Source organism: Myotis myotis, unplaced genomic scaffold (genome assembly GCF_014108235.1).
Source record: "Myotis myotis isolate mMyoMyo1 unplaced genomic scaffold, mMyoMyo1.p scaffold_m19_p_15, whole genome shotgun sequence".
Lineage (NCBI taxonomy): Eukaryota > Metazoa > Chordata > Mammalia > Chiroptera > Vespertilionidae > Myotis > Myotis myotis.
In genome coordinates this window covers 44079046-44100449 of record NW_023416319.1, presented here as the reverse complement: position 1 = coordinate 44100449, position 21404 = coordinate 44079046, and the positions used below count along the sequence as shown (strand labels likewise).

At 42.2% G+C, this 21404-nt stretch overlaps 3 protein-coding genes across 8 annotated transcripts in view; 1 reads left to right on the top strand and 2 right to left on the bottom strand.

Annotated features, from left to right (window-relative positions):
* ADK (adenosine kinase) overlaps positions 1–811 on the bottom strand; it is a 489964-nt gene extending 489153 nt beyond the window's left edge. Inside the window, exon 1 of the mRNA XM_036337172.1 lies at positions 676–811. Coding sequence (XP_036193065.1) covers positions 676–740 — 65 coding nt within the window. The 5' untranslated portion in view covers positions 741–811. The remainder of the gene's footprint in view (positions 1–675) is intronic.
* Positions 812–1003: 192 nt separating this feature from the next.
* Positions 1004–16968, top strand: AP3M1 (adaptor related protein complex 3 subunit mu 1). 5 transcript variants are annotated; one of them, XM_036337175.1, is made up of 9 exons: positions 1004–1273; positions 7244–7519; positions 8163–8334; positions 10131–10268; positions 11197–11282; positions 12013–12146; positions 13080–13287; positions 14942–15086; positions 15548–16968. In XM_036337175.1, exons 2-9 carry the CDS (start codon positions 7247–7249, stop codon positions 15646–15648), a joined length of 1257 nt encoding a protein of 418 aa, XP_036193068.1. In that variant the 5' UTR covers positions 1004–1273; positions 7244–7246; the 3' UTR covers positions 15649–16968. The 5 variants fall into 5 exon arrangements, with proteins under 5 accessions (XP_036193068.1, XP_036193069.1, XP_036193070.1 ...); XM_036337176.1 differs by lacking the exon at positions 1004–1273 and adding an exon at positions 1318–1985; XM_036337174.1 differs by lacking the exon at positions 1004–1273 and adding an exon at positions 1999–2222.
* Positions 16969–19289: 2321 nt separating this feature from the next.
* VCL (vinculin) overlaps positions 19290–21404 on the bottom strand; it is a 115175-nt gene continuing 113060 nt past the window's right edge. For both annotated transcript variants that reach the window (XM_036337169.1, XM_036337168.1), the window contains one exon: positions 19290–21366. In XM_036337169.1, the coding sequence (XP_036193062.1) occupies positions 21220–21366 (147 nt within the window). In that variant the 3' untranslated portion in view covers positions 19290–21219. The remainder of the gene's footprint in view (positions 21367–21404) is intronic.

The following is a 21404-nucleotide window of genomic DNA, read 5'->3' as shown; positions in this document are numbered from 1 at the left end:
ACATGTGAAGCAGGTGTTAGGCCCAGGACTGTCCTCACTGAAGCCAACAAATGCAGAGAGAGAGAAAAAAAAAAAAAGAAGGAAAAGCAGCCTTTCCTATCCGTTCAGCTAAATGCCGCTCCCACTCCCAACCTTCACCCCGCAACCAAGCCTCGGAGGCTGGGGCTGGGTCGCTGGCAGACTCTGCAAAAGCGCCAGCATCCAGAGTGTGTAAGAAAAGCAAAGCCAAGTCTCCCTTTTACGAAAAACCCCCAACAATTCTGTCTTTGCCCCAGGGCAGAGAACTCGCTGGGCCTCCTCCACGTCACACCCCAGGAAAGAGGAGGCGGCGGCATGTGACTTTGCTCTGGTCCGGTTCGGTTCTCCGGACTCTCAGCAGCCCAGGCGGGAGGACTCCCACGTGGCGCCCGCAGCCTGCCCACAGCCGGCTCGGCCCCCGCTGCCGGCGCTCTGATTGGCCAAGGGCGGCTGGAGCCGCTCCCAGACAGGAGGCGACTCCGCCAAATGGGGCGGGCACGCGGCGAGAGGTCGCGGCCATGCGGGCTGCACCCCGAAGAGCGGCATCCACGCGTTGGCCCCACACCGGCAGCCAGGCCACCACCCAGTGCAACCCACACGTAGGCCCCGGTTAGAAGCCGGCGCCGCCACCCTCCACCCCACGCAGGTAGCGCTCACCTCAGCGCTCGCGGCGCCTCCACCTTCAGCTTTTTGGGCTTCGGCTCCTCCTCTGCCGTGGCCATCTTCGCGCTCCCACCCCACTTAGGATCCAGCGTGCGCCCCACCCCTTCGGCGCTGCGGTACCGCCCCCGCCTCGTAACACCGCCTCCGTTTTTACAAACCCCTCCCTCTCGGCTCCTCCCAGTTCACGCCTCTCCCGCCCGCAATCATTGGCTCGACCCCCTCAGCTCCACCCATCGGCTAGTACCGCCCCTTCCCGGTCCCGCCCCTCCTCGTAGGGGGCCAACCCGTCCCCCCCGCAGATTGTGTTAGGTTGCGGATGAGCGCCTGAGTCCAGGAACGCGAAACCCCCTCATTCTTCTGAATTCTCGGGGAATCTAAACCCTAAAACTCAAGAGATGTATTTCTTCTCATTCAACACCTTCCCGCTTACTTAACCTTTCCAAATCTGTAGACCTCGTTGGTCTCCTTGAAGTTGTCAGTCAGGCAATCTACTGGGCACTCCAACGGCGGGGTCCTCACAGCCTACTCCGCTGCCTCAGTCCCGGTGCGGAGAGGACCCGGCGCCGAATCACTGACAGGCCCAGGTGTCGGGGTGAGTGTGAGGGGCGGGGAGTCTGCGTTCTGGGGACGGTTGGAAAACGGGGGCGTAGGCTGACGATCCTGGCTTGCGGGAGCGTCTCCCGCGCTGCGGGCCGGGGCCGCGATCTCCCTCCTGGCCTTCCGGGCTTTCTTGCCAGCCGGGCCGGAAGGGACGGTGCCCCTACAGCCCTGTGTTCGCAGGCTCCAGGCCCGAGCGGTTCAGGCTCATTGGGGTCCCCCTTCCGTCCTCCGGCGCGGGAAGAAGGTCTTGTCACCCACCGTGAGCTGGAGTACCGACGACTCGGACCTCAGCCCCAGGCTTCTGCTTAGGAGAACCAAACCCGGGACAGACCTGAGCGCACATCCTGTTAGGATAGAGGGTGGCGCCTGGAGGCGCCAGGTGCGGGGAATACAGTGAGGAGGGTGTTGCCGCCCCGAAGACTGACAGGTGGTGGGAACCTAAGCAGGAGGTGGCGAGGAGTACGCGAGAGCGATGGCCAGTGTGGCTGCTCGCACTTGGTAGATGGGGCTTGGATCTGGAGCCGAAGCTGAGAGCGTACGTGGTTAAGAAGGTGGTGCCTCGATAAAATCGGGAGCCCTCGCGCGAGGAGGAGGAATTTTGTGGAACTTGGGATGTATCGGGTTTGCGACGGTGGTTTAGGCAGGGATGGTAGAAGGATAACAGGAAGAAAGCATGGGGAGTGAGCCGGAAGGAGACGTCCAAGGTGAGAACAAAGCAGGTGGAGTTTCGTGTAGTAATAGGGTAAGAAGTACTGGTTTTGTTTGGGGGAATGTTATCAGCGACAAGAGATGCTGCCAGGGTTTCAAGGAGCCCGTGGGAGTCTGAGACCGGGTGGCTGGATTTGAGGATTAGGAAGTGAGAGAGTCGGCTACTGAACGGAGAGACTGCCGGGGCAGACGTGACCTTCTTCCCTTGGAGCACGGAACAGACGCTTATGGAGGTGGGCAAGGTTCCTGAAAAGCTTGAGGTTTGTTTGTTTTTAGGAATGCGTCCAAATATTCTTTTTTAAAAATATTTATTTTATTACAGAGAAGAAGGGAGAGGGATAGAGAGTTAGAAACATCGAGCAGCTGCCTCCTGCACACCCCCTACTGGGGATGTGCCCGCAACCAAGGTACATGCCCTTGACCGGAATCGAACCTGGGACCCTTCAGTCCGCAGGACAACGACGCTCTATCAACTGAGCCAAACCGGTTTGGGCCCAAATATTCTTTTTTTTAGGCACCATTTCCTTGACCCGGCTGCACCATTATCTTCGGTGCAGAAAACCAGTTAACCAATGTATAACATTAACGATTCAAAATGACAAATGGAAGGGTTCGTTCTCGAAAGAAGGGAGGACATGAAACCATAGGAAAAGTGGAGAAATGAGATGAATGAAGAATTATCCAAAACTTAACGTATCTTTAGTAGGAAAGCTCTCTTTGCAATCAGATTAGCTTTTCATATTGAATCTTGGGATTTTTACAGTGTTCCTAAGAAGCATTCACCTATTGGAGTTCCCTGCAGGGTAGATACTTGTAAGGTGCTCAGTAGTATCTCAATTCGTGGGTAGGAAATGGTATTTGTAAAGAAGAGGAATTCTCTCTCCATCTGCAAATTACCTTCCTCCCTGTTACACAGAGAAAATAAAAGCCATCGTCTTCCTGCAACCAAATATGTAAACCTTCTTCCCATTTGTTTAAAGAGGAAAACATGTCCCTTCTCCTTATGGAAAACAAATCCTTTCACCTAGTTGACCAATGCCATCCTCTCCTACTTTTACAGGGTTTTCTTTCTTTTTTTAGTTATTCTCTCCCCTACATCATCAGCCTTCCCCCCTCTGCTCACACCTTTTCTTTCCAATTTAAAAATATTCTTCCTTAGCTTTATGAACTACACCCATTTATTTGCCTGTCTTTTCATTTCCTTCACAGCTAGAGTTCTTGAATGTATCATCTGCTCTCCTTATCTCTGTTTTTCCCATTTCTTGCTACTTATTTCTCATTCCTCAGCCCTTTACAGTATACCTGGTTTCCAGTTTTCCATTAAACTGTCACTGAAACTGCTTTTAATAAGATCATCAACATCCTCTCTGTGTTAAATTATATATTCTCAGTAGGGACAAGAAAAAATCATATTCTTTTTATAAAGCACAGATATCTCAACAGTACATAAAGAAATATACAGTATATACTTGTGGTTTGAAACTTTCTAGGGGAGGGGTATGATAGAAGGGGAGTCTGAAAAGGCTCCTTTAGCAGATAATAATGAAAAGAAAGTTGAGAAACTTAAATCAACACTTTCAGTTCTTGTAGCTTAAACTGTTTGTGCCATTTACAATGTTTAAAACTCCATTCTTCTGCCGAAACTGGTTTGGCTCAGTGGATAGAGCGTCGGCCTGTGGACTGAGGGGTCCCAGGTTCGATTCCGGTCAAGGGCATGTACCTGGGTTGCGGGCACATCCCCAGTGGGGGGTGTGCAGGAGGCGGCTGATCGATGTTTCTCTCTCATCGATGTTTCTGACTCTCTATCTCTCTCCCTTCCTCTCTGTAAAAAATCAATAAAATATATTTAAAAAAAAAAAAAAAAAAAACTCCATTCTTCTGGCCAAAGCCGGTTTGGCTCAGTGGATAGAGCGTCGGCCTGTGGACTGGGGGGTCCCGGGTTCGATTCCGGTCAAGGGCATGTACCTGGGTTGCGGGCATATCCCCAGTGGGAGATGTGCAGGAGGCAGCTGATAGATGTTTCTCTCTCATCGATGTTTCTAGCTCTCTCTCTCCCTTCCTCTCTGTAATAAATCAATAAAATATATATATAAAAAAAAAACACAAAACTCCATTCTTCTGGAAACACACTAACACTATAGTTACTAAAAAACCATTACCTTCTCTGCTTTCTTGTTATCCTTTTTCAGTCAGATCTTTTTTTTTTTTTTAAGAGTATGTTTATTAAAATGGGACAGTGAAGCAAGGAGGGTCTTAGGATAGAAGCAGCAAGAGGAGAGGCTAGGCGGGTGCTTTGGCTCTAGAACAGATGGGAAGGAGATGAGTCAAGGCGGAACTGATACCAGCTCACAGGAAAGTCAGAGAGAGGGGGCCTTGGAGACAGTTTGGGGGGTTAGCCCGGGATGAGGTGCCACTGCCCATTGCTCTCCTGGTTGCAAGTCTCATGGGGACCCTTAGCGTTTAGGAGATGAATGCCTGTGGGGGCAAGAAGAAGGGGAAGGAAAAAGTGCGGCTGACTCCCAGGAGGGAGAGCCCATCCAAATACTCTTTTTTTAGGCACTTTTCCTTGACCCAGCTGCTACTCAAATGTTGGAGTTCCTTTCACAGACTCTCTTCAATTCACACTCTCTCTTTGTAGTTTTATTCTCCTTAGAATTACAATTCCCATTAACAAAAATAATGATTATTAAACAAATCTATTTCCAACTCGGCTTCTCTTGGGAGCACCAGACCCATGTATCTTTTGCATATGTCTATTTGATTCAAATATAACCAGAATTGGGTCTAATCTTAGAGAACTAGGGTTCAATGCCTCATTTTCCCTCTCATACTCTCCTCTTCTCCCTCCCCAGTCTTTGCTCAAACCAAAATGTTTCTCTTTTTATTTTACTCCATCCCTACTGTCAACATTCTAGTTCAGGCTACAACCATAACTCATCTCTCAACTGGTCTCACAATAGCCAGTTTCCCTTTTATGCATTTGCCACAGTGCAATCTTCCTAAAACTGTAAATGGGATTGTATGAATCCCCTGCATAAAACCATAAAAATGATTTTACGTTGCCCTGAGAACAAAGTGAACCCATCTCTGCGTATTTCATCTCACCATTCCCCTCACCTTCTAAAGTTGCTAAATTTTACTGGATTTCTTTATCTTGTGTTCTCTCTCACCGTAAAGCCTTGCAAATTTCTATAGTACACTGCATTTCCCCTGTCATAGTAGGATTTACATCTTACTGTATTGAGTTTTTTGCCTTCTTTGTTGAACTCTAAACACTTAAGTTCAGGGACTGTATTTTGTTCACCCCTGTCTCCCCATTATTTATATAGAAAACATTCAAAACTACCTGTTGAGTGTATAAACGGTCAACATATTGGCTGAGAATCAGGTGAGCCAGATTCTTTTCTGGCCTCATTCTCTCACCTTGGATAGGCCTCTCTTGCCTTCCATGCCTTTATTCTGTTCTATATAGAGGGAATACATTTTCTTTTTTCCCCTCCAAGGATATTTTGACTATTGTAATTGCACTGATTATGTATCATCAGGATGAGTATGTCCAACATTTGGTAAAGGGGATTTATGAAGTATTTAAGCTGTAGGCAAAGCTCTGATGGGACTGCCTCTGAAGACAGTTTCTCAGGTGGCTTTAAAATAACTGGGAGAATTCTGTTTTCTGGCTCAAAGTCACTAAGAACAAAAAGATAGTTGTGGTGGTGGTGGTGTGTGTAGCTTTTCCCAGGAAGTTTTTAAAAATAATAAAAGAAGTTAAGTGCAGCTACTAAAAGAGTAAGTAGCGGAAGAAACAGGCTGCAAGTGATATTTATTTAATTGTTATATGCATTAGGCCCTTGGTCATAATATGGATACAGGAAATAAGCTCTCTTTTCGTATATTAGAAGGTTAAAATGGGTGTTTAAGCTAAGCACTAATGAAAGCTACGAAGTATTATGCTTTCATCTCAGCACTAAGGATAACAATAAATCCAGATGGCCAGTTTAACGAGCTGTATTCTTCTGAGATCTGAACTACTGCCAATGAAAGCAACTTTGGTGGAAACTTTTCCTGGAAAGAATTTTTCACCAGCTTAAAACGATGAGTAGGAATCTGGCCTCTAAAAATAAAGAAAACTTCAAAGTCGCTTGTTTCAAGAACAGCATTCTTTTAGGGTATATTGAAGCAATGGAGTACCACAGATACATGTGAACTATTCTTTCTATAAGATAAATGGTTGAAGAAGAGAATATATGTCAGCTCCTTTAAATATAATTTCTGCTCTAAATAATTTATTAGAACACACTTTGGCTTCTAACTATACAAGAAGCATACCCTTCAACTATTTCTCTTAATTATAAGTTCAGCACATTTGCTGCCCAGTCCAATATGGTAACCACTAACTACATATAATTAAAATTAATTAAAATTAAAACTTCAGTACATCAGTTGCATTAGCCAAATTTCATGTGTTCATTAGTCACATGTGATTAGTGGTACCGTATTGGACAGCACAGATACAGGACATATACATCATTGCAGGAAATCCTATTGGGTGGTATTTTATGTTTCTAACTAGAGGCCTGGTGCACGAAATTCGTGCACGGGGGAAGGAGGGCCCTCAGCCCAGCCTGCACCCTCTCCAATCCAAGACCTCTCAGGGATGTCTGACTGCCAATTTAGGCCTAATCCCACTGGTATTTTGTTTAGGAGTTTTGCTTCCTAAACCGGCAGTCGGACATCCCTCTTGCAATCCGGGACCACTGGCTCCTAACCACTCACCTCCCTGCCTGCCTGATCGCCCCAACTGCTCCCCTGCTTACCTGATCGCCCCTAACCAACTCTGCCTGCCAGCCTGATCGCCCCTGACTGCTCTCCCCTGCCAGCCTGATCACCCCTAACTGTCTCTGCTTCTGTCCCTGCCACTGTGGCTTTGTCAAGAAGGCATCTGAAAGACATCTGGTCTAATTAGCTTATTACCCTTTTATTAGCATAGATACTGTGTATTGTGTTAATTGATTTTCATATGTTGAAACCATCTGTGCATTCTTGGAACAAATCGCACTTGGTCAAGGTATATCAGTATAATATTTTTTTATGATGCTGGATTCAGTTGCTGGTATTTTGTTTAGAAGTTTTGCTTCCATGTTCTTAAGTGATAATGGTCTATAGTTTCTTGTATTGCCTTTTCTGGGTTTGGTGTCAGGATAATATAAAGATACCTTTGATGTATATATACTAAATTTAAACTTTTTCCCCCCAGAAAATGATCCACAGTCTATTTCTCATAAACTGTTCCGGTGACATATTTCTAGAGAAGCACTGGAAGAGTGTTGTGAGCCAATCTGTCTGTGATTACTTCTTTGAAGCTCAAGAGAAAGCTGCTGATGTTGAAAATGTACCACCTGTCATTTCAACACCTCACCACTACCTCATCAGTATCTATAGGGATAAGCTCTTCTTTGTGTCTGTCATACAGACTGAAGTGCCACCTCTCTTTGTAATTGAATTCCTACATCGAGTTGCTGACACTTTTCAGGTTGGTTATTCATTAGATCTTTGAACTTAAATTACCCAAGATAGTTGGGGGGGACACATTATTATATTTTTTAACTATCCAGCTTTTGTTGTGCTGTCTGTCCTACTGTCCCTCTCTCTCTGTCTTCAACTATGCATAAACCATTTTACGTAGGGTATACAGTAGCACACATGGCTGCTCCATTCACTGTTTCAGGAGAACAGAAAACTCTCATTGGCATGGAACCCTTATTTTTTATATGTATTGTAAATTATGTCATCAGGAAACAATAGTGCTTTCCACACACAGTTCTCTGAGTGTTCCCAAGATTTTTATTGGTCATGAAATCTGATGTTCACATTTTATTTTTTTATTTTTACTGAATATGCCACATACTTTAATCTGTGTGTTTTGGGGTACCTAATCGGGACAAGGGGAGTTTATAGTTCACATTCTGGTTTAATGCTTCACTGTACTTTCTGGCATAATATGTAATAGAAATTCAATTCAATCCAGAAATTTAAGAAAATATTATATAGAACTATCAAAGGGTTTTTTTTCCCCTTTGTTTTACATTCATTGAATTACGCGACTGTAAGTTTACCCTTCAGAACAAAAAGTATTTAGCAAGCCTTTCTTCATTCCTTCTGTGGTATTTTATCAGGACTACTTTGGTGAGTGTTCAGAGGCTGCAATTAAGGATAATGTGGTCATAGTGTATGAGCTCTTGGAAGAAATGTTAGACAATGGATTTCCACTGGCTACTGAATCTAATATTTTGAAAGAACTGATTAAACCACCAACAATTCTCCGTTCTGTCGTCAACTCTATTACAGGTGAGGCGAAAATACACTTTATTAGGAATTGAGCAACTAAAACCTTATAAACAACTCAACACCATTTCTTATGATCTGGCAGATCCTTAAGACAGTCCAATTTGGCCAGAATTAAAGTTTGATGAATTTTAAATGGATGTATATTTCCTTTCATGTTTAAAAATCTATTTTGCTGAGTCTTAAATGCTAAAGAACTTCTTGGTTATTTTTATTATAGGTTTTTCTACAAAACCATAATAATATTACTATTATTTAATACTAAATAATAAGACTAAATAAATGATCACAGTTAATCCTAAAGAAGCAAATGTCATGATGGATGTTAATGAAACTTACTATGATAGTTATTTTGCAATATATACACATAAATCACTCTATCGTATACCTTAAACTTAACATAATGTTATATGTCAATTATAACTCAATAAAACCAGAAAAAAATAAAAATAGTATTAAAAAACTGGCATATGCTGCTACCCTACAATCAATAAAGTACAGAAAGTGTGAGACTTGCTACCACAGAGTATATACTGTCTCCTCCAGGTCTTTGTTTTATACATGCAAGTGCTCCCTTTGGCAGCTCATTTATACATGAAAAAGATGTGTTAAGACAGAAAGACAAGAAATTAAGTCTATTTGTGATATCTCATGCATTGTGGACCTTGTACTTGTGTTATAAATTTCCAATTTTGATTTAATTCTTCATTAGGGCTAGAAATTAGGTACATTCAGATGACAATATTCTTTTGAAAAAAATTAAAGTCTTCTAGAGAAAGATTTCTATGAAATGTTATGTGCCATTCCAACTCTACTGTCCACCATTGTAAATGCCTCTCCAAGTGCACTAAAGTGGGTGAGAGAGGCCTATAAGAAACCGTTCATTCCATAGCTCCTATTCATCCTCTGTACAAGGCTGAATGTCAGGAGAAATTCAAGGAAAGATAAGATGGCGTGTCTGTGCTCCTTCCTAAAACTTATACTCTGGATGGGAGGGAACTGGAAAAAAAAAAAATTAAAATTGAAATACACAAATAACATTATAAGATTTTTAAAAGCAGTTTCATCACATACTTTGTAGGTGATATAGTCATAATGAAAGGTGTTGTTATTGTTAAGCATGTACTACATTTGAATTGGAAATGTAAATTAACCATATTGGTAACTATTTAAAAGTTCAAGGATATATGTTTAGGACAACCAGATTTATTTTCAAACCTATGTCAGTTTACCAGGAAATTAGCCAGATATTGAACATTAGCCATATTGTAGCCAGAAGGGTGTGCTGACCTTAAAATGGAAAAAGGCCAGAGTATGTTCTTCATTGCAGTTACTCCACTGAGGCCTGCTTGGCAGCATCTCCTGTAGAATCCAAGCTGAATACCAAAGGACCTAGTTATCACCCTGTATTCTCAGTGGAGACATTTTATTGACAGAAGGTTTTGAAACAACCATCCTCTTTTTTTATCAGTGGCAGCAGGATGAGAGTCTGTTGTTGAGCCACTGGAATTAGGTTAGGTTACTGTTAACACACAGGAAGCAAAAGATAAGTAAATGAATTTAAGCTGGTTTGGCAGATAGAGGACCACACGGCCTATTTCTGTCTTCTAGAAATTTGATCATGTTGGTATGAATATGTCTCCAGCAATTCTAGAAACCATCCACAACTTCAATGAAGAAAAACCCAAACATGAAAGAAGCAGCTAAAATATTCTCTTTTTTTTTTTTTTTTTCCTGTTAATAGCTTTTCTGTTGACCATTTTATGCATTAGTTTTCTTTTCTCTTTTCCGGTTTCTAGGCAGTAGTAATGTTGGGGACACACTCCCCACTGGGCAGCTGTCCAACATCCCATGGCGCCGGGCAGGAGTAAAGTACACAAATAATGAAGCCTATTTTGATGTCGTTGAAGAAATAGATGCAATTATAGATAAATCAGGTAATTGTGTGCATGTGGTCTTATTTGGGAAAAAACAGTTCAGCTGACATAAGCTGAAGAGAAAATTGAAATCCCTTGGCAGGGATTGGTAGTTTCAGTGGAAAGACTAATGTTTAAATTTATTTTGCTCAGAGATTACATATAATTTTCATAACCACTAGTTGAGATCGGCCAATCTTTGTAAATCAGATCTTATGTTGTCTTACATTAAGCTGATTACTACCCTGTACACCTCTCCTCTTGCCATTTATTCATTGTAACGTTTATTGTACTTCTACCATACACCGTACTTTTGCTGCTATTTTTTGTGCAGTATTTCTAGTAAAGATCCCAGACAAAATAACAGTGCTGTATTAGATCACAAACATTTTAAACATCTCCAGCCCTCACATTTTATACCTAAGGAAACTGAAGTTCAGAAGGGTTAAGTAAGCTGCTCACGGTAGCACAGCTAGTTAGTATGAAACTGAGTTATTGTGAACTATAACCAGTATCTTTTCTTTAGTGAGTACCCTTTTCATTATAAAATTCCATCATACAGAAAATAGCTGTATTATTGCAGAATAATGGCTCCTATTTCTTAAAAGTGAACAGGTAGCTTAGTCCATTTCATGAGAAACTTGCCTCATTTTAAAATTCTGTGAAAAATATTTTAACTTCATATCCAGCAGTTTTACAAGTTTGACTCTATAGAGATGTAGACAGGTTTGATTTTCCGTAGAATTATCGTATTCCAGCCTGTGTCAGGTATGGGCCATGGCACTCAGTGAAGACGCTGAATGTAATGGATCTCTGTCCACTGGTCTGATAATAGATGTGCAGAGGTCCAGTATATCTGACACCCAGGAGGTGTCTCCATCACTTCAACACAGTGATAACTCATAAAAACGCAGATCCGATGATGTTATCACCTTTTTTCTTTCTTCAGGATCTACAGTCTTTGCAGAAATTCAGGGGGTCATTGATGCTTGCATTAAGTTATCCGGAATGCCTGACCTTTCCCTTTCTTTCATGGTAGGTTTTTGTTTTTGTTTTTGTTTTGGCGGGGGGGGGGGGGGGGGGGGGGGCTCATGGTAGGTTTTGTTCGCCTGTCCTATAGCTCCTTGCATGCTTAATACATATGCAGCACTAAATGAAATGATAAACACTGAGACAGTCTTGTATCTTAGATTGTAAAAGATTATCTCAGAAGTAATCCTAGCACAGCTTACCAGGACACTAGCTTACGTGATGAGCATGGCCTGTATGGAAAGGCTGAGGAGAGGTCTTTGCCTAGGTGTGCTAGAAGTAGCTTAAATGGCTGCTGGCTTCTGCAATTCTGCAGCATTGATTTCATTGAATTATTATTTGTTTTGCTGGTATGCAAGGGCATTAATCTTTTGCATCATTTTAGACTCAGCATGACACGCCACTAAGAACAATCAAGAAAACTGAGTTCCAGTTCAGTCTCTGCCACTAACTTGTCCTGACCTTGGGTTCTTTGGACCTCAGTTTTTTCATCTATATAATGGAAATGAAACTCTTGGATTTTCTACTTCATAGTTAAGATTCAAGTAAAATAATGATATAAAATTTTTGCAAACTTTAGAGTGTTGTAAAACTATGCTTATGATGTGGTCGTAATAACAAACTCTTACATGACTGCTTTATCTTTAGGGAGAATATTAATTTCTCATATCTGAATAGAGTTGCCATGTTCCTTATGCTCTATGAATATGGTGGTTGTGTTCTGTTTTCCTGGCAGAACCCCAGGCTGCTAGATGATGTCAGCTTCCACCCCTGCATCCGGTTCAAACGTTGGGAATCTGAAAGAGTTTTGTCATTTATTCCTCCAGATGGAAATTTCCGACTCATATCATATCGGGTCAGCTCACAAAAGTATGTTGATCAACCAGATACCGCCATCATATATCAATATGCTGAATAGAATTGACTTTTCATTTTGATAGTTGGATTCTTGAGTTCATCGTTGCTGCCTTTAGCCATGGTTCACCAGGAGAACCAAGAACTGGTGAAAATAGGTGTCTAAAATAATCAGTGTACCTTGAATCTAAGCATAGACTAGTAGTAAATGAGACCATAGTAAAATATGTACCTGAGAGCAAGCATTTGGGACTGTATAACTGTATAATTTGAGTAAAACCATGAACCCATGCCATAATTTTACTATGGTCTATACACTTCATGGCTGACAGAAGGAGACAGACTTACCTATAGCTCCAGGACATTCCCCAACTAACTGGCTCCAAGTCAGTCTTCTATGCACTGGGGTTTATTTTCATTAATTAATTAGTTAATTAATTTGCACTGGGGTTTAAATGAATGATTTAGTGTTGTGGGTTGTAGCTAGTTTTTCCCTAGAAAATATCAGAAGTTATTTAGCTAGCATCAGGACAGGACTCAAAAGCAGAGATTTGAATTGTTTCTTGGCTCTTACCACATACAAACTGCTTAATTAGTTTGCATAATGGTAAATTATCTTTCTATAGATCTTAATTCATTTCTTTAAACTAGGGCTATTTGCCACAATTGTTTATACTCTAATTAAGTTTCAGATTTCTATCTTGATTTGTATACTTACTCCTCAGAAATTGTATAATTCCTAGTGTAGTGGTACCAGAACAATGTGCTATACTCACTGCACCCCCACCCCCCGTGCAGATGCAGAATCCGCACTTCTAGGGGTATAAGGTCTTATAGTGAACTTAGAGGCAGGGTAGATACCCTGGACTGAGGTTTTAAGGTCACTTCCTGAGCTGTCTCATATCATTAATTATGTGTGTCTGTGCTTTTGTGTCTTTATCTTTTTAGTCTAGTGGCAATACCAGTGTATGTGAAACATAGCATCAGCTTTAAGGAGAACAGTTCTTGTGGCAGATTTGATATTACAATTGGACCAAAGCAGAATATGGGAAAAACTATTGAAGGAATCACAGTGACAGTTCACATGCCAAAAGTTGTGCTGAATATGAACCTGACGCCGACACAAGGCAGCTATACATTTGATCCAGTTACCAAGGTATAACCACCTCAACTCAAGAGTGAGCGTGTTTCTGCAATCTTTACTTTGTGATTTGGGGCAGGGGCTAGAGGGAAGGTCTAAGGCAGCCGTGGGCAAACTAAAACTAAAAAAAAAAAAAGACCGTACCCTTTTATGTAATGATGTTTACTCTGAATTTATATTAGTTCACACAAACACTCCATCCATGCTTTTGTTCCGGCCCTCCGGTCCAGTTTAAGAACCCATTGTGGCCCTCGAGTCAAAAAGTTTGCCGACCCCTGTCTTAGAGTCTTGGTTAAAACTAAAGTTCCTAACAAAACAGAGAGAGCATACTGTGCTGTGCTTTTGCCAGTGGCTGTGAAGGAAATACTGCATCTGCCGCTCAGAACAGAACAGACTCATTCTGTCCCCCTTCAGAGTGTGCACACCTTTGCTCATCCATTGATAATCCAGGCACTCATTCTCTAATGAGGAAGAAGATATAAAAGCTTTTTAAAAAGAGAAAAACATTGTGTGGCTATAAGAAGATATATAGGCTATTGTTACATTTACTGTAGAAATTGATCATTTAGATCTTTCTCTTTTTTAAAAAAAAATTTAAGAGCATTGTTTTATACTTTTCCACAGGGGGTGTTGGCTAGGAAAACCGCGTCCTCACCCTACATAAATGTGCCTCTAGCAGAGGGTCTTCAGAGAAACTGCAAAAGATGATTTTCTCTCAGCTTCCTTGTTGGGTAAAAAAATAGTATTTTCAACAGCAGAGTCATTGGACTGCCTGGTAAATGAAAGGCATATTTTTTTAAAATATGTTTTTATTGATTTCACAGAGAGAGAGATAGAAACATCAATGAGAGAGAAACAAATATCAACCGGCTGCCTCCTGCACACCCTCTACTCGAGATCAAACCCACAACCTGGGCATGTGCCCTGACCAGGAATTGAACTAGTGACCTGGTGCATGGGGCAACATTCAACCAACTGAGCCACACCAGCCAGGCAAAAAGGCATATTTTTAAATAAAATCATAGAATATTAAAGATCATCTAATGTAGTCCTAAGGATTTGAAGAACCACACAGGCCTGAGAAGCGAAGGGGGGCTTCAGATGCCTGGCCCTTCACAAACCAGCTTCTCTTTTTCATCTATTACTGAGCTTCCACGCTATAGATTTCATTTGAACAAAGGGTTCCACAGCTGAACGTTTAAAATACCAGTTTAGGTCAGTCTTCTCATTTTACACAAAAATAAACTTGAGGCTCAGACAGAAACAGTGAATGTGACATAGTAGAAAGAGCATTTGAAATCAGATAGCCTTAGATTCAAACCCCAGCCTTGTCCCTATCTGGCTGTGTGACCTTGAGCAATCATTTTACCTCTGAGCCTTAATTTCCTCATTTGTAAAAAGACAAAATCTACATCACAGGCTTCTATAAGATAACATACAGGTAGTGCTAAGCACAGTGCTATATCCAAAAGTCAATGTTCAACTAATGTTGGTTCTCTACTGACTCTCCATTTAGACTCTCAGAACTAATTAGTGGTGAACTCAGTGAAGGTCCCAGGTCTCCTGTTTCCAAGACACTGTGCTTCATTTTGTACAAAAGTTTATGGTGTCTTTGAACATTTGTCTTTATTAAATGGTTCAGATTGTTTGTTTTTCATGTCTTTTTAAGGTACTAACATGGGATGTGGGGAAAATTACTCCACAAAAGCTCCCAAGTCTTAAAGGACTGGTGAATTTACAGTCTGGAGCACCCAAGCCAGAAGAAAATCCAAGCCTCAACATACAGTTCAAGATCCAGCAGCTTGCTATTTCAGGTAAGGATAAATTTGATTTGTGTTTAAGGGTAACTGAGTTTTGCTCAGGTCAACTACTAGGAGCTTAGAAGGGTAACACTCCCTCTCTAGAAAGAATAGCTCCAGTTTGCCTTTCACATTGCTATGGGGCCAACCTCTCAGGGACAGTGATTTTAGAGATCACCTGTTTCACACGGTTTTCCTTTACCCCAACCCTGATTCAAGCACCAAAGGAGTTCTGCATTCAGAAAGTAGACTTAACCTTAAAAGACATTCCTTGCCCACAAGGGAATCTGAACTGAATAATATCCCCACAATGCTGTAATTTGTATATGGTAGAAGGGATATTGTTTCCAAGTGGTATAAGGGACACTGGTTACTGTCAGATTTACTGTGTAGTGCTCACTGTTAACAAATACTGTATTGGTTGATGTGACCAGGATAATAATGTATTCTTTTCCCACCTGTTCTTTTTGACACAGGCTTAAAAGTAAACCGCTTGGACATGTATGGGGAGAAATACAAGCCATTTAAAGGAGTCAAATACGTCACAAAAGCTGGAAAGTTCCAAGTGAGGACATGAGAAGAGGCCAAAATCCTTCAAGATCTGTTTGTTTTCTCAGTGTCATTATAGTTTATTACTATGAGGTACCAAGTGGGTGGGAATACTTATTCTAGTTAAAGCATTTGTGTGAGCTACACGCCGCTAACAGAGTTGCTTAGTGCTCCATGTAGGGTTCTTAAGGAGCTTTAAGCTAAGGTAATTTTTTAATAACTTAGCTTGTTTTGTATCTCTTACTTAGGAAGATTTTGGGGGTGATTTTCTCCATAGGGGGCACCAGCTGGAGGTTGCACATTGTAACAGTAAAGGCAGAAGGCTACAGTGATAACCTCTCTCCTAAAACAAGTGAACTGATCTCAGCCAGCAGCTGTCTTCATCTGTAATGTGATGTGTCAAGTGCAGCCAAATATCACACCTGATCTTAGCCATCCCAAATCAGCATCTGTTCCAAGAGGAAATTCCCTCCACCCCAAGAAGTTTACAAAAAAAACTGCCTCTTCAAGTGTTTGCCTTATTCAGCTTTTCACTTGTGCCATTAAGCAAGCACTGTAGCAGAAGCCACCTCCACATGCCCTGGCAAGGAGCACTGCTGCTCCACGCTCCATTCTCACTGTACTTGGTATTGTATTTTTTATAAATAAGATTTCTATGTAAAGCGCAGATTTTAATTTACAGAGACCTTGCTGCAGTAAGTACCATCTCAGTTTTGCACCATTGGTTTAGCTGTTAGCACAGTAAAAATCATTTGTATGAAAGGGGCAAATGCTTTATTAAGGTAATATAAGGGAACACTACTGCTTTTAGGAAATTATTGCAAGCACAAGTGTTTGAGATTTTAAATAAATTAAAGTAGTAAAATAAGAATGTAAGTGAACCTTTGCCATCTTCATGTTTTATAAAGCTTATCCAACACCAATTAAACCATAGTTAGCCTAAAGGCCTCATGCTGTAGATCAGCAAAAGGAGGAAAATATGCCTGCCTCACTATGGTCTTTCATCTTTTTATTTTTACTTTTTTTATTTATTGAAGTGACATTGGTTAATAAATTTATATAGGTTTCAGGTGCACAATTCTATAATTACATCATCTGTATATTGTATATTGTATTGTATGTTCATCACCCCAAGTCACATCTCCTTCCATCACCATTTATTCCCTCTAAACCTTCTTCTTCCTTCCCACACCCCCCTTTCCCTTTGGAAATAACCATACTGTTGTCTGTGTCTATGTGTTGTTGTTCTTAAAGGGTTGAATTTGCCTGTGTCCCTTGTCTTCAAGGGGAACTCCCTTTTCATATTGTGTGTTTCTCAAAGCTATAGTAAATAGCTTCCGTCCTGAAACTGTTGTTGTAATTGTCACTGGAGTACTTACATGTCTCTGCTGTACTGACAAATCATGTAGAAGAACATAGTGAGACAGAAGTAAAATCCTCAGTAACATTTAAACCCTTTGGTCATCATGGTCGGCTGCCAGTCTACAGTTGTATTCCACTCAACTTCACTGGCTTAGTAGTCCTTGCCCAGTTATTTTGCCTCATTAGACATGAAGAATGGAGAAAGGCTAAAAGTTAAGATATAAGTGCTTGTTCTTCATATTTTCCCCCTTGTCCTTACCTATGCTATTAGATTTCTTCTTATGACTCCATTCTTTCCATTCTTCTCAGCTTATACCTCCCTTTCCTTTATGTTAAAGTAGCCCTGACACTCATCCCATTCTGCTGTCAAGGACTAGTGTTTGGTGCTGGTGCAGGGAGCCCAATATACAGCAACATTCTTACCTTTGCCTGCCTAGGGCACCCAGCCTACCTTTCATCTAGCAGGAAAAGTCACTTTTTGCAACTTTGAAATTTCTAGAGCCCAGGCCAGTGTTATTCAGTTGGTTAGAGAGTCAGCCCAAGCATCAGAGGGTTGCAGGTTCAATCCCCGGCCCCATGCAGGAGGCAACCAATCAGTGTTTCTCTCCCCCACCCCTTTCTTCCTCCATCCCCCTCCCTCCCTCCCTCCCTCCCTCCCTCCCTCCCTCCCTCCCTCTCCACCTCTCTCCCTCCCTTTTACTCTCTCTAATAATCAATGGAAAAAATATCCTCAGGTGAGGATTAACAACAAAAAAATTTCCCGGGTAGCATCATCAGCTTGGCAGCTAAAGTCAGGATGTTGCCAAATATTGATTCCCTTTGCTTAATGTTGGCTACCCAGTTAAACTACTTTTTATTTTTAGTGTTTTACAAAGTTCATACCTCAAAAGAACAATCAGTTCATTTGCTTTCTTTCTGCCGAATCCCTAATCAGCCATCTGTACCCAGTGTCCGATTTTCTTTCTGTGCTGTCTCCTCTTATATACAAGCAGATTGTATGCCAAGAGTCCCTTGCCTCTAGCAATTTCTGATAAAATTTCCAAATAGACTATTTCCTTTTACAATTAAATTATTGTATTTATTGATTTGATGGAACCCAGTAAATCCTTCCTCCAGCTCTGGCTATACTGTCAATAAAAAGATGAAAGCAACAAATTGACTTTTTATCTTGACTGTTGATTGAGCATTCTCAAAGGGGCAGGTCGCAGTGTCAGAGCAAGCACAGCCTGATGAGACTTTGTTCTGTCGCACCCGGTGTGAAGGTGGCTACAAAGCACTTCCAGTGCTCCTCTCTCAACCTCGGTGTGTTAACCGTCATGCATACGTTCTCTACACATCACCCATCACCCTTTTGGCCACAGATTGATCAAAGCTGCTTCTCCCTGCCACCATGTACTAATAACAAAGATGCAGTAATACTTAGTAGTATTGGACTATTTTTCAAGCTCAGAATTCTAGCTAATCCCAGAATGGCTCTGCTTTCTAAATTGTTCAAGGAGTGTATCTTAAGAGCAAATGAAGTAGATGCTCATTTTCTGTGTAAGGGAGTCACCATCCTTTTAATCAAAGGGAATTCATGTGATGGGTTTGTTCCTTAAGTGGAACTAGAGAAGAGCCTTTGGAAGACATTTGTCTCACTACCCTCGGGGTATTCTGATTTGAGAAAATGACTAACCTATAATACAGCAGGAAGGCAGCACCAATGAACACAGGGTGAACTACAAAAATGAGACCATGAATACTGTTTTCAGATACTGCTGAGCTGATTCAGTAGCTTTGGACATTTCCTGTGGACTCAAGCAGGCTAGACTCTGCCTCCCTACTCAGTAACTTTTCTAAGCTGAAGCAACACTAACTATAGCCTTTTAATGATATTTACCCCTTTCAGACCTAGCAAATCAAACAAAAACAGTGATGGCCCAGCTCTCCTCCAGGAACCTGGCTCCTACTCTTGGTCAGTGCTTCCTCCAGCAGGAGGAATATGACAAACAGTCCTGCACATGTAACACCTTCAGCTCCTTAGGGGATGGCGATAGTCTCCAGGGATAGCTAGAATCGTCTAAAATGAGGCAGGCTACTTCGCATCACCTGCTGCTTTCCTCCTTTTGTTAACCTCTGTCACTTTTGCTCCTAGTATATAATCCCCAAAGGTGTCCTTCATTGCACAGATCTTTGTTAAGTAAACATACTGCTGGTTTCTACTACTTACAGCACAACATTAGGCTTGAGGATTAGTTCCACTGGCTGTTTTTCAAAACTAAGGAGAAACCTGACCTAAAAGTTCTTGCTAAAATATCATTTAAAGCATTATTTATACAAATGCACTTTATTGTTTTAAACAGAACAAAAGAAAAGGCAGAAAATATTTGCATATAACAAATCCTAGCTTATAAATGTAGTTTTAGTGGTGATGTCTAATCATTTGGGGGTTTTTTGTTGTTTCGTGTTGTTGTTTTTTTAATTTGCTTCACTGTGTCTTGAGCACTGATATTAGAGAAAAGCACATTGGCATAAAGGGTAAACCAGTGTCTCAAAACACTGGAAGAACTGGAAGTGTTTTATTTCCTCTAGGTAATCTTTAGTAAAACAAAAGGTGATCTTTGGCATAGATTCATACTTTAAAGGCATTAATATTGCATTTATATCAGGTAAGCAACTATCCAAATATGCTGAGGGCCTTGAAAATAATCTTCATCAGTTAATAGGAAATAGAGGAAGCCTGAGTGTACAGTACCAGGTCTTACACATTCCATGTTGGGATCTACCACGTTGGATTCAGGCAAGGGTTCTTCCTCCTCTGCTCACCCAGTTCTGGCTTTGGGGAGAAACATGCTTTCGTGTGCTGGGGATGCTTAGACCGCAGTGATAAAAGCAAAAGAGGAAAAGCTCTTCCCTCTCATTTGCTAATAGGAAACTTATGGTGATGATTTAATACTTTACCCATTACTCTCCTGAACATTAGGACTTGGGAGGGGCAGAGGATGCAAGGGGCTTGGTTGTAGTTGGTTGAGGGAGATAGAAATTACTGAGGATTATTTCCCATTGATTCATCCCCAACAGCGCCAGAATTGCAGTCTGCAAGTACCACTCACTCTCCCTGGGGTAAGAAGTGTCCTTCAGACAGGACTGCCTGTCCATTAAACACTCCTGGGGGGCAAGCACCAATTCTTAGGACTGAATTTCAAAAGGATAAACAGGATCTTTTCGAAATTACAGAAGAACAAACATATATCTTTAAAAATCTTGTTTAGGCAGGGTGTGGGGCAAGAATATAAAAGCAAGGATAGGAGACATGATTTGGTTAAAAATTAAGTGCAGCATTTCAGCTCAGAACAATACGAGTTAAGAGTGAATGATAAGGCCTCAGCACAGACCTCTGCCGGCAGTGACAAAGCATGAAGCGCCTGGGAGTGGCCCTGCTGGGACGATGGGCAGAGCGACGCCCGGCACCAATGCCCCTCCCGCGGCAGAGAGCACCAGGACACAGTGTGTTCATGGGGTGGCTGCCTTGGCTGGCCATAGCAGGGGGATAGGGACGAGGGGTTTCCCTAGCACAGACATTGCTCAGGAGCACGGAGAAGACAATCGTGATTCTGTGATTTCCTCCCGACAGACTGAGGTTTGATTTTATCCTGTGGGAAACTAGAAGGAGTAAATTGTGGAGGGGTAGGAAGTGAATCCAGGACCCATATACTGAGGCTCCCCCAGAGGCCAGCTTCCCCTACAGCAGTGAGGCTCACTCTGAAGGGTCCAGGTAGCACAGCCAGGGAACACCAGCAGGTCAGCAGCAACATGGAAAGCCCAAAACAAATTTTGGAGGCCTAGTGATTCCTTCTTAACTGACTTGCCTGGGCCCTGGGTCTCGGGAGCCTGGGGGCGGAATAGGGAGCAGGGAAAGGAAGCAGGGCACTGTACCCTGGGAACAAGGACAGAGCAGGGTGTCTGGCTAGTGTTCACGCTTGGATTCTGAGCTTATGTGAAGTCCATGGGCTAGAACCCAGTCTGCCTATTGGGAGCATGTGCAGGAGTATAACTGTTTGAGGATGCAGACACATTTCAGAGTGTCCATGACAAGAGAATAAATGCTTTCTAATGTGAAGAGGCCCCATTCCTTTCTGTTATATCAGGCCAGGATGTGGCTTTCAACCCCCCAGCAATTCTGGGTGGCTCCTGGAGCTCAGATCATTTTCATACTGTTTAGTAGGGGTTTCTGTGCCAACCAGGTTCAATCGGGTGCCTACTGGTACCAGGGAGTCTTTCTAACCCAGCGCAGTGTAAATCCAGCATCAGTTCGAATTTTGATTGAAGCTGCTTCTGCCTCTCGAACAGTCTCCTTCACAGACTGCATGAGGTTCTGGGCGTTGTGAACCAGCATCTCCGTCGCCTGCAAGGGAAGAGGACCTCTCCATCACTCAGTGCCTG